Source organism: Limulus polyphemus, unplaced genomic scaffold (assembly GCF_000517525.1).
Source record: "Limulus polyphemus unplaced genomic scaffold, Limulus_polyphemus-2.1.2 Scaffold37, whole genome shotgun sequence".
NCBI classification, from domain to species: Eukaryota; Metazoa; Arthropoda; class Merostomata; order Xiphosura; family Limulidae; genus Limulus; species Limulus polyphemus.
This window is the reverse complement of record NW_013665647.1, coordinates 743,004-755,232: the sequence shown is the minus strand read 5'-3', so window position 1 is coordinate 755,232 and position 12,229 is coordinate 743,004. Positions and strand designations below refer to the sequence as shown.

The following is a 12,229-nucleotide window of genomic DNA, read 5'->3' as shown; positions in this document are numbered from 1 at the left end:
TGCTGAATTTAACTTAAACTCCATCTGTGTCAGGCTTTTATTGCAGTGAGCTAAAAGAAAGTCAGGTTTTTTATATTGCTTTTTGATAGCCTATACTTATATATATATATTAATGAAATAAAAGTTCTTTTATGATCTGTTGTTATATTTCTGTACAAAATATACTCAATAAATAAATGTTACGTATCTGGATTTAATTCAGTATAATTATGATAGAGATAAGCATAAACAGCATTTTCAATACCATCAAGCAAGCACTTATTGTAATAAGTGATAACATGACAATTAGTATGGGCAAATAATTAAAAATATGACCATGTTGAATTTGTATGACATTCAGTATACAAATGTTTATTTAGGAATGATTCTGGTAACAATGGTGCATTTTCTCTTAAGGTTAAGAGTGAAGGAAGTGACTATGATGTTTACATTGTTGATTACACTGAAGAAGAAACATAGTTTAGACAATGTAGAATTAATTGAAGAGCAAGACAAGAACACTGAAGAGAATGAACTGTGAAACAAGTGACAAAGGTGACTGCAAAAACATTTAGTTTGATGTTGGGAATGCAAAATTAATACCTTCAAGTGCTGATGCTTTAGATTGTATATCTGGTATTCAAGTTGACACAACAATATTTCACCCTTTGGACTATTACAACATGAGGGCATTATAATTTATTTGAAAAGTGAAACGAGCAGTTATGCTCAGCAATTTATCGGGCAGAATAATCTGAGAAGTAGGCCTCATGTATTTGACAACCAAATATTTTCTTGAGTGAATGATTTTTGTTGGTATTACTCAGAAATGTAATATTGAAATTCATTGGTCAACTGATTAGTTTTGAGTTTTTCACTTTTTAAATACTTGCTGTGTAGAGGGATTACAAAGCGTGTCAGCAGTGAAAAGGTTATGTCTTACTTATGTCTAATATGAAGGCATTTTATATGTTTTTGTGCTCTTTAGCTGATACAAGACATCATTTAAGATACTTCCATCATGATTCTTTTGGTTAATTAAGATTAATTAAATTCATATTGTTACATGACAGTGTAATAGTTTGTATTTTCTTTGTAAATATGGATTTTTTTTTGTTGGCAGGAGTACTTTGGAATGGAAACGAGGTAATTCCAGGAGCAAAGGAAACTATAAATGCTCTTCAAGAGATGGTAATGAAGGACCCACCTTCATTATTTATTTTGGATATCTGTTTTGCTTTAAAAGTCAGATGTTACTGGCACCAAATCTCAAAAAATGTTGTTAATTTTAACTTTTTGTTTCCAGTATTATGAGGGGTAAAACAGCTTAGATTTGTTCTCTGTGTCATAGGAGTGCTAATGCAGAACATAAAGTAGATATTAACATTAATTGTGCTTAAAAAGTTTGTCTTTTAAGAAATAACCTACACATCTGAGAGTTATAATAAAGTCTGATTGGAAGGATTCTTCCCTGGTATGTGATTATAGCAATATTTTGTTCCAGAAATTGGTGGACTTACCGACAGTTTTAAAAGTTAAATTGTTGCACTCTGATATAGGTATAGTTTATATTCTAAATATGTATATATTAATTCCAAAACAGACTTACCTTTTCTCACACAAAAGGCTATGTCGATCTTTGATTGCCTTCTAATTATTGCTAAAAGAATTTTAGTAATCAGCACATCAGTCTTTATACCCCACCAGTTTCATGCCATTTCTGAACATGTACATATCATGTGACTGCTCTCTATCAATAGTATTGTGCCACCTATAACAGTGCAGTTAGCTCCCTCTGGTATTCCTGCTCAATCCCAACTTTTTCAATTGGCATGACACATTTTAGACGTGTGTTTAATTTTTCCGAGTATCACTACAATTTTTATTGTGCTTTGTTACCTTTTCTGTCGAAGTTTAATCTCACAATTTTTTTAATTTCGTATTTGTTTTCAATTGTTTCTACAATTTTGTATTCAACTTAATTCTTGTTTCTGAATTCTATGTTTTTAATATGAATTCAAGATTTATTGTGGTGAACAATGATACTCCCACCATAGACAACATCTCACATGGCACAACTTCTCAAGACTGAGAGAAGCTCAAGCCTTGATTCCCAGGGAGTTAGTTTTATGGTCGGCTGGCAATTTCTTCTCATCATCCTCCTGACCATGTTTCTGAGGAGGCCTACCATCATGAGGAAGAAAATTTTGACTCTTGTTTTTCTGGCACCTTCCTTTTTTGTCCATCCCAGTCTACACCTATTCAGGACATTTCACCACCCATACCCTTCTTACAACTTGTCAATCAGGTATGTCATGTTGTAGATGTTTCTCATATAGCCTATGATTCCCCCCTGCTTTATTGGGTGAAAGTCCACCTTCCCATTTCATAGTTTTCATTCTCAGAGATTTTTGATCAACTACAGTCGAGTATAGACATGCCTCATCTCCCCCTTTCCTCACTACAAGATCTCTGACAGGCTTCTTTTCTATGTGATTCCTTCTTTGAGGGTTGTCCTGATTCCGTAGAATCAAAGATTTATGGAGATAGGTTACATTCATTCTTATCCTCCTTAGCCACACATTTGTCTCATCCTTCCATGACCTCCCAGGATTTGCATATCCTGGTTTCCTGCCCTCCTTCTTTCTCACCCTATCCTTTACCTTCCTTAAGGTGTTACCATCCCTATCCTCATCTTACCCGCACTTGCTTGAATAGATGCCAGTATTATTGGTAACACTGCAGAGGTTCCCTGTCCCATGGGGACCAGATTGCTTCACTTCTCAACTATGTGGTGGCACTTCATGACAGATCTATGGGTTCTGTTGGAAGGTATCTGTCTTTGATTCCAGTCTCCACTCCCTATCCCCAATTTCATTTCCTCCTGCTCAAGATCCTTCCTATCTCAGACATCCTGCCAAGGCCATTCAAGACTTCCTACACAAAGAAGCTATCGAGTGGGTGTTTCCAACTCATCTGGGTTTTTATTCCCATCTCTTTGCGGCTCCAAAAATGTGGGTGATTGGAGACCAATTATAGATCTGTCCTGGCTGCATTCCTTTCTGGAGCCCCCTTGCTTCACTATGGGGTTCTATATCTCACTTGAGTAGGTGTTTTCCCTGGAATTCTGGATGATCAAATTGATGTGATGAACACCTGTCTTCACATTCCCATTGCTCCAAAGTCATGCTGTTTCCTTCAGTTTGTCCACGAGGGTCGAGTGTTTCAGTTCAGGGCACTGTCAATTGGTCTCTCTTCAGATCCTTATGTGTTTTGTTGAGTGGTTCACTCATTTGCTCATTACCTTTACTTACGGAGTCTTCACACTCATCATTATATGGATGACTGGCTCCTGCTCACCTATTCTCATTCACAATCAGTGGATCACACACATTTGCTTCTACAGAAAGCAGCACAGATGGATTTTCTGATCAAGTTGGAGAAGTCTATTCTTACCTACACTCAGTACCTGTTATTTGGGGTTTTTCTTCAATTCACACCTAAGTCTGGACCAGCCTTCTCCTTTTTGTCTCAGGGATATGTAATGGGCAGTCACAAAGGCCCTTACCACTCCTCCTTTTATGGCTCTAGAGATTCTATCTTTTTGGGGGATGTGAGCTTCCTTGGAAGCCTTCATTCCCATGGGTTGAACTCATATGTGTTAACTTCAGTGGAACTTCTTCCTGGTTCTCTTGGACCATCCTATTACCCTTCCTTCCGTGATCAGGGTGGACCTAGCTTGGTGGCTCGACAGGGATCAGACCACAGTGGAGGTTTCAATTCCTCCACCTTTTCCAGAATTACATCTGTTCACAGATGCATCTTTGGTGGGTTGTGGTCTGCACTACACATCAACATCCTCAAGGTTTTGGCAGTCTGTCAGACTTTGACTCATTTTCTTCCACTCCTGTGGGGGCGGATGGTTATGGTACACTCCGACAATTCCACTGTTGTCAATTACATCACCAAGCAATGGGGAACCAAACTGAGATTTCTTTTTTCAGGCTCTGGATGTTCTTTTCTGGGCCCATGATCACAACATGGTGGTGTTAGCTTGCCATGTTCTTGGAGCCATGAAACTGGTTGCAGATCATTTATCTCATCCCAACCAAGTTTTACCCACTGAGTAATCCCTTCATCCACAGATTTTTTGGTGGGTGTGTTCTCAACTATGTACACCATTTATTGATGCCTTTTCCACACACTGGAACCCAAACTTCCTTCCTTTTGGTCTCCTGTTCCACACCCATCAGCTCTGTGTGTAGATGCATTCAGTCTGAATTAGACATGTCTTCACATTTATGCTTACCCTCTGACTGACTCCTATCCAAAGTTCTCTCACTCATCCAGACCACTCTTTATCTCATGCTGCAGGTTAATCTGTATTGGCCTGCACAGCCTTGGTTCCTTTGCTTTTGCCTTTACTTGCCCTTCCCTTACTTAATTTTTGGTCTCTCCTCTGCCAACCTTGAACAGGCATTGTTCATCTCGACATAACCAAGCTCCATCTTCACACTTGGCTTTTGTCTAGTCCCTTGCCTCAGCTCGGGGATTGATTCCTTATGTAGCATCTTTCTTTTCCCAAACCATCAGACCTTCTTCCTTGACTGTTTATCATTGGCATTGGTCTACCTTCCAGTGTTGATCTCTTCACCATGGCTTCCATCTCCTGTTCTTCTGTTCTTCAGCTTTCCCAATTTATCACCTGGTTTTTTATCTGTTTCGACTGTGTCTAGTTATCGGGCAGCCCTATCAAACACCTTTTGTTTTTCATGGTTCTGTAACACTTTCTCCTTTCCTGTCATTTCCATTCCTTCCATATTGCTTGTCTTCCATGTCCCTTTGTTGTACAAATTAGGATCTTAATGTGCTCCTGTATGCCCTTTCTCATTTTTCCCTTTAAACTACCCACTATGTGTGCCTTGTACCATCTTTTCCTTAAGACCTATTTCCTTCTCCTCCTTGCCTGTAGATGCTGTCATTACGATATTTATGCCATTAATGTTTCTCGTGCCCTTTACCATTCCTCTTGTGGTATCCTCTTCCCTGACCAGTCCTTCCTGCCTAAGATCTATGTGGTTCTGTTCGATCCTTGAGGTGTTATGTGGCTCATACTGCCTCCTTTCGAGGTTCACATTTCTGACTATTTATTCTTTGGAACCATTCTGTTTCCTGTGATCTGTCTCCAGTAACACTCACTGGCTGAGTTTGTCAACTCATCAGGATGGCGTATTCAAACTTGTTCATGGAAGGTCTCTATCTCCACAATGTCTCTCCACATTACATTTGTCTCATTACCATGTTTTTAGCTACTCGCTTTTGCCTCCTCTTGGAAGATATACTCCAGACTGGTATGTGGATAACTCCCAATACCTTAGTCACTCATTATCTGCATGATCTGGCTGTTTCTTCCTCTGGTGGATATTTTCTTCCTCCCATAAGATGTTCCTCATATTTCTGAATTCAGGATGACAACTTCCTGTTCCTACGGTTGTGTGCAGTAGATGCTTCTCTTCTCATTAATTCCCATTGCAGAAGGTTTTTTTGTGCTTCTACGATTTGGTTGGAAAGACTTCATCTCCTTCTAACATCAGCAATGGGATGTCCTCGCTCTGTTCCTATGGTTGGGTGAATGCTGCTTGTCCTTCTCGTAATTTTGGAAAGAGAATGTCTCTACCTTGCATTTATGGTTGAATGAGTTATGATTTTTCCTGTCATACTAGTTACAGCTTTCCCTGTTCTTATAATTGAGTCGAGGCAATGCCAAGACCCCGTAATGCCAGGTTCAGTTTGTCATACTTGTTGCTTCCATGGTGGTTTTGAGATTTTGTCTGGTTACAACCATTTGCTCACTCTGGTTGCTTGACATATGACAATGTGTTTACCTATGGTTGGGGTTGTTGGGTGTCAATTACATTGTCCACAAAACCTACGTCTGTTGTTATAACATTTATTTTATCTTGTTATATGTTGATACAGCGTGCACCTTCTTAATGATCTTGCATTTGTACAAGCATTACCTTTTCTGCCCATTTTATGTTACTCTCCTAATTCCTGAATGAAAAGCATACCTGTTCTAAAAGTAGTATGGTATCACATAGATGTGCTACATTTTTCATCTCTGAGCACACCCCTTCATTTTGGGTGGTTGTTTTCTGCTTCATTTTTCTCTTTGTGTACCGACACTGGCCATCAACCTTTGTAATGTGCAATTCTAGCCTTTTGTATGAGAAGAAGTAAGTCTGTTTCAGAATTTTAGATTTTTTTACATTGTAAATGTATTTCTGATAGGTATTAACCTGCTCTCACACATTTCCCACCCTTCTTCCCCACTAAAACTAGTGTTTTTATTCAAGTACCTACCAATTCTCAAAAGTGAAGATTGAGTGGGAATAGCAGAGGGAGCTAGATGTGCCATTATAGGTGATACAATACTATTTATGGAGAGTAATCACATGATATGTATATGTTCAGAAATGACACAAAACTGGTGTGGTATAAGTACTAGTGTGCTGATTACTAAAATTATTTTAGCAATGTTTAGAAGGCAGTCAATGACTGAGATAACCTTTGTGTGAGAGGAGGTAAGTACCTATCAGAATTACATTTTCAATGTAAGAAAATGATAACTTATATAAGACTATTAATTGTAATTCTCATGTGCTTTTGATACTTGTTACAGGGAAAGACTGTGATTTTTGTTACAAACAATAGTACTAAGGCAAGGAATGAGTACAACAAGAAGTGTGAGATGCTAGGTTTTAAAGCAAGTATGGTGAGTTACAAATAATTTTTTTGTATGATCTAATGATTCAGCTTCATTTAATACATAACGTAATGAGTGTACATTTAATTAGAAAAACAGTGTTGTAATATCAGTTTCATATTTTCATTTACAATTAGACTGAACTAACCAACTAAATCACTGGTTTAAACTTATCATAAGCAGGGTTTTTCAAACATGAAAGAATTATTATTAAACTGTACTACTCTAATCATGAAAAATACCAAATTCACATACATTTGCACAGTGTGGAAGAAATCGGATGCACTGTTTTTGTATTGTGCTAGTAGCTAGTGGAGCTGGAAAGATTTGTAACTTTTCTTCAAGTTTTTATATATATGCCCATATGTTCAAATGTTCATACTTTCAGGTGACATTTGGCCCCAGTCTCTGCATGTGTGTAGATAGATGAGATGTGAACAGTGGGCAATCGGCACACTATCTTTGTAGCAAGGACTTAGCACTATCTGCCTTCTATAACTATAACACATGCAGGATAATCTGAAACCTAAAGAACAGCTGTTAAAGAATTCTTTTACAACAACAATATCATCATCACCCGATCAGATAAAGGAAACAAGTTGCTATCCTCAACAAAGTTGACTATGTTAAAAAAAATGCTTGACATTCTTAACAATTGCAATAAGTTCAAACTTATAAACAAGGAACCATTGTACCATACATTACAATTTAAAGGAAAAATTCACTTTCCTGAGAAGACTAAGCAAAATAAATATTATTTCTGATTGTGTTTACAACAATTTATATCCTACAGGCTCCTAACCTGGAATATTATATGGCCTGCCAAAAGTTCACAACCCAGGCATCACACTTCAACCTATACTTTCTGCCTTAGGCACTCACAGTTATAACTTAGCAAAATTTCTTGTACCCATCTTAAAACCTTTTACTAGGAACTGTAGGGACTTGTGTATTAATGAACCAAATGTCACCGTAAAGTAAGAGCCTTTGAACATATGGGCATATCTGTAAAAACTGGAATTAAGGTTACAATTCCTCCCAACTCTGCTATCTACCAGCACAATATAGAAACAGGGCATACGATTTCTCTCTCCACTTTAAAATTCTCTCAACAGCCAAACGTGATACTGAGCTTCTAATGAAAGAGACATTATACATAAAAACTCTTCTTCTGTCTAAATAATACATATTATTCACTTGATTTAAATCTAGTTTAATTTAACTATTTAATTTGTGCTACGTACTTTTCATTTTCTCTTGTTCTACTTTTATATTCAAATTGTTTACTTCTTATGTTGTACAAATTAGTTCATATTTCTGTTGTAATTACCATTGTGTTTGTTTCTCTAGATTATTGAAGATGGAATTTTGAAGATTCCAAAACGTTTAATAAATGCTTAATATTATTATGCTTTATCATGTTTGAATTAATGTTGTTCTGTGGGATCAGTTAAATGTTCTTAATATTCTCTGAGCCACAAATCTTATTAAAGATTTTGGAGATGTTTTTTTTATTATAATTTAATTAAGTAGGCCATTTAGAAGACCTTTGAAACTTGTTAAATCATTCTTCTTTACTTTCACTCAAAAGTTCTTAGAATTTAAAACTTGTTTTCATCAAATAGGCCATTATTTTGACATGCTGGACCTCTGTTTTATAAAATTTAAGATTTCTGCACTACCCAAAATTCCAGTTCTGTCAGCAGGACATATAATCACCTGTGTATCACATATGTATATATTCTTACAATACCTACTTGTAGTTTGTCAGATGTTTGTTTTTATTTTAATAAAATGCATTGCTTCTACATGCATGTCATTTTAAGTTTTCTAAAGCTATTTTTCAGCCATCTGTGGGCAGGACTTGGTTTACTTATCACCCCCATTTGCCCAAAACAGAAGTAGAATTTCTCTGCTGATGTTGTTCATTATTTTCCGGCTTTTAATTTGTTTTTATGTTTAGTGTACTTGTAACAGCAGGTTGATGACATGGCCACTATGTTCAGACTAACTTGTAACAAATTGAGATGACCCTGAAAAACAACTATTATATGACTAAAGTATGTAAAATTAATGAAGTATATGATTATAAATTTCTTATGTCCAAATGAAGCATATCTGAGAAACAGATCTATGGTTTTATACAGCACATTATTAGTTATGATACTGTAACCACCCAAGTTCTGTGTAAAGCAAAGACTTAACACACTGACATTAAACAACATTTAAAACGTTTTTATTAGTTATGCTAGTATTAGTAATCACTGTGCTTTTATAGAAATTTTCTGATGAAGGAAATAAAAATGTGTTGTAGGTTTGGTGGTGTGGAAAAAACCTTTAGAAAAGCAATTCCAAAAACCTTAAAAGTAGAAAGGGACTTTGGGGAACAGTTCACAATAGGTATGGTAGTTTACCATGATTTATTATAAAACTGCTGTATATAGGTAAGTAGCCACGAAATATATGTTTGTAATAAATGACAATACAGTGCATGGCATTTAAATAAAAACATTTGCATCCACCAAACTACAAATTGGTACATGTCCTGCTGACTATTTCTTGTTTCGTTATGTGATGTATAACGAAACAGTGATGAAAAATAATTTGTATTTTAACTCTTATTTTCATATTTTTTAGCCTTTATTTTGAAAAACCTTTAAAAATAATTGGCTAGGGGCCTAAGATTCAAGTTATAATTGATAAAGTGCAAATTAAGTTTATCATTTGTAATTTCATGACTTATTCAATGATTTGATTAATCATAAAAATCTTGTACTGAAAGTTAGTATAGAATATATAGTTAGACCAAAAGTGGATGAACGTGTCACTTAAGATGATCAATACTTTGTTTACCAATCAATTTATCAAAGTTGTTTGGAGCTGCAATATACAAGCAATTCTTTAATCACTCAGGTTGTGCAAAATGCATGTGCAAGTGAAATTTAAAACTTATATTCCAAACAATAAATATTGAAATAATTCTGTTTAAAAACGTTTTTAATTTTTTTATTGTACAGTCTTATTTTTTATTTGAATAGGATAAAATATTTCCAACTTCCTACTGTGTAGCAGTATACTTGAAGTCCATAGAATTCAGAAAAAAGGTGTATGTCTTTGGAAGTACTGGTATCACAGGGGAGCTGGAAAAGGCTGGGATCCCATTTTTACCCATTGGAGTAAGGAAATATGTTGATTTTGAAATTTCAACTGAATATTAAACTTCAGTTTATTCATGAACAGGGGTTGAAATTAGTGGTGGATATCTGGCCAGTGGGTTCTAGTGTTTAAATCAGAGATCATTAAGGGGCTCTGGCATTCTTTTGGCAGTTGATAATCCAGGCATGATAAAGAATGTTCAGAAAAGTTGTAAACAATTAACAAAAATTATTTAAAAAATCTGCAAGCACAACATTTATGGTAAACGTACAATATGATAATCAACCTATAAGCTTTTTATAGCAACTTACTGTACATTGTTCTCATGTTTCTTTCAGTGGAATTCCCCAATGCTTAAGTAAAAACATGTTCAAGCAGTGTTTAAGTTGTTTTTTATCATATCTTAATTTTCTTTCATTTTATATTAGAACATGTAAATATAATCAGAAATGTAATCTAAAAATTTTATAGATTAGTAGAGATTACTAAATCAGAAATGGAAATTCATGTCAACTGACAAGTTAAATCTGCTAATGGCATGCAACTAATGTTTTTTTTTTATTTACTTTTTGGCACATTTGTGAGCAACATTCAAAATGGCTAGCAAACAGTTGCCACAGTCAAAAATGAAAGTTATTTTCAAGCCTAGGTTTGGAAAATAATAGTTACATGTGTTTTTCCAGATACCAACATAAAGCTTGGCTTACTTGAGTACATGTACAAAACGTATCTGTTTTCGTTGTTGATCAAATAACTAAATTTTTTTTTAAAACTGTATTCAATAAATTATTTTTTTTCAACCACTGGTCCATGGACTAGTGCTGGCCTGTCACAACCACCAGTCCATAAGCCGGTGCTGGTTTGTCACAACCATCTTGCTTATCCATGGGATTTCATGAAAACAAACAAGAAAAACGAAAACTGATGGAATATTTGTATGTCGTGATGGTTCTTTATTGTAGTTACATTTCAGTGATATGCAACAGTTTAAGAAGGCAGGAAGCTGGTCCCTGGTTTTGAAAAGGTTGAAAAATGTTATACTAAATGTTTAAGACTAATATTGTGACTTAACATGTATGGTGAAACGAGTTTCATTAACTTGCATTTTACACTAAGTGAAAAGCTAGTCTAAATTTACATTGGGTCTGCTAATGTTGTAGAAAGTTTTAGGCAATATGAACAATGACTAGGATCAAGAATGGCTATGTAATGTGTAGAACAAAAAATTATTCATGCAAGTAAGGATTAAATAGGGTTAAACAAGGTTGAAGTAAAAAAAACAATGTAATGATTTATGGCTGTCATAAGGCATTAGTATTAGGCCTATTATAAATTTTGACTCTACATTCTTTATTCAGAGTGCATAATAGTATTACAACCACTATGTCTGCCATATCTATTGCTCAATACAGAGCTCATGAGGCTGACTTGGACACAACAAAAGCAATTATTATTGAGACACCATTTATATAAACAATTTGCTACAACATTTGCTTAGAAAAGGAATTCACATCATAATGAATAGAAAAGTGATAGTAAAGCTAATAATGATCATTGCAAGTTTACTAATTTCTTGTCTTTAATATTTTTAAATTTTTGCTAGTTGATATTGAATTTGAATTCTTTTTTATTAAGATTTTTAAATCTTCACAAGTGAGTGAAATGTTTATTCATTGTTTTAACCTCTTACTTGACTATATTTATCGAGCTTATTGTATGATTATACTCTTAACATGAGAACATCAGTGTGCACTAAATTCATAAATGTGATAATATTAGTATCTTGATTGGTGAGCACAGCACAGAAAACCTGTTGTGTAGCTTTGTTCTTTACTCAAAACAGATTAATATATCTTGATCTGAAATTTCTTTTTGAAAAAAAATAATTTATTCTCTTAGCCAGATACATTACCTGAAGTAGAAAATTGGCATGAGTGGGTAACAAAAGATTTGAAGTTAGATCCTGAGGTAAGTCAATACATATATATATATGTAAGTATGAAACAAAGTATAATTTGTGGTGTTCATTATAAAGTTGTTGTTTTTTTAGTTTTTTGCATATAAAAATTTATTTCGTAGTATACATAAGAATGATAGTCGTTGGAAAGACTTAAAGTTTGCTAACAAAAGGTTTCAAAACTTAGCATCATATCAATTTTTTCTATGTCTTATGTTTACTCGCTCAGTTACGATCATAGTTTCACAGATTTTTTAAAATATATATATATATATTTTGAAGACAAATTACTTAATTTGGAAGATCTTTCTTGAAAAAAAAAGAGGCCTACCAATGTACTTTTATAGACTGATAATGATTTCCATCAAAAA

At 34.8% G+C, this 12,229-nt stretch overlaps 1 protein-coding gene across 1 annotated transcript in view; it reads left to right on the top strand.

Annotated features, from left to right (window-relative positions):
- Positions 1-11,989, top strand: part of LOC106461165 (phosphoglycolate phosphatase 1B, chloroplastic-like) — a 31,755-nt gene extending 19,766 nt beyond the window's left edge. The window contains exons 2-6 of the mRNA XM_013920962.2: positions 1,103-1,170; positions 6,662-6,754; positions 9,784-9,921; positions 11,801-11,869; positions 11,981-11,989. Coding sequence (XP_013776416.1) covers positions 1,103-1,170; positions 6,662-6,754; positions 9,784-9,921; positions 11,801-11,869; positions 11,981-11,989 — 377 coding nt within the window. The remainder of the gene's footprint in view (positions 1-1,102; positions 1,171-6,661; positions 6,755-9,783; positions 9,922-11,800; positions 11,870-11,980) is intronic.
- Positions 11,990-12,229: the final 240 nt, after the last annotated feature.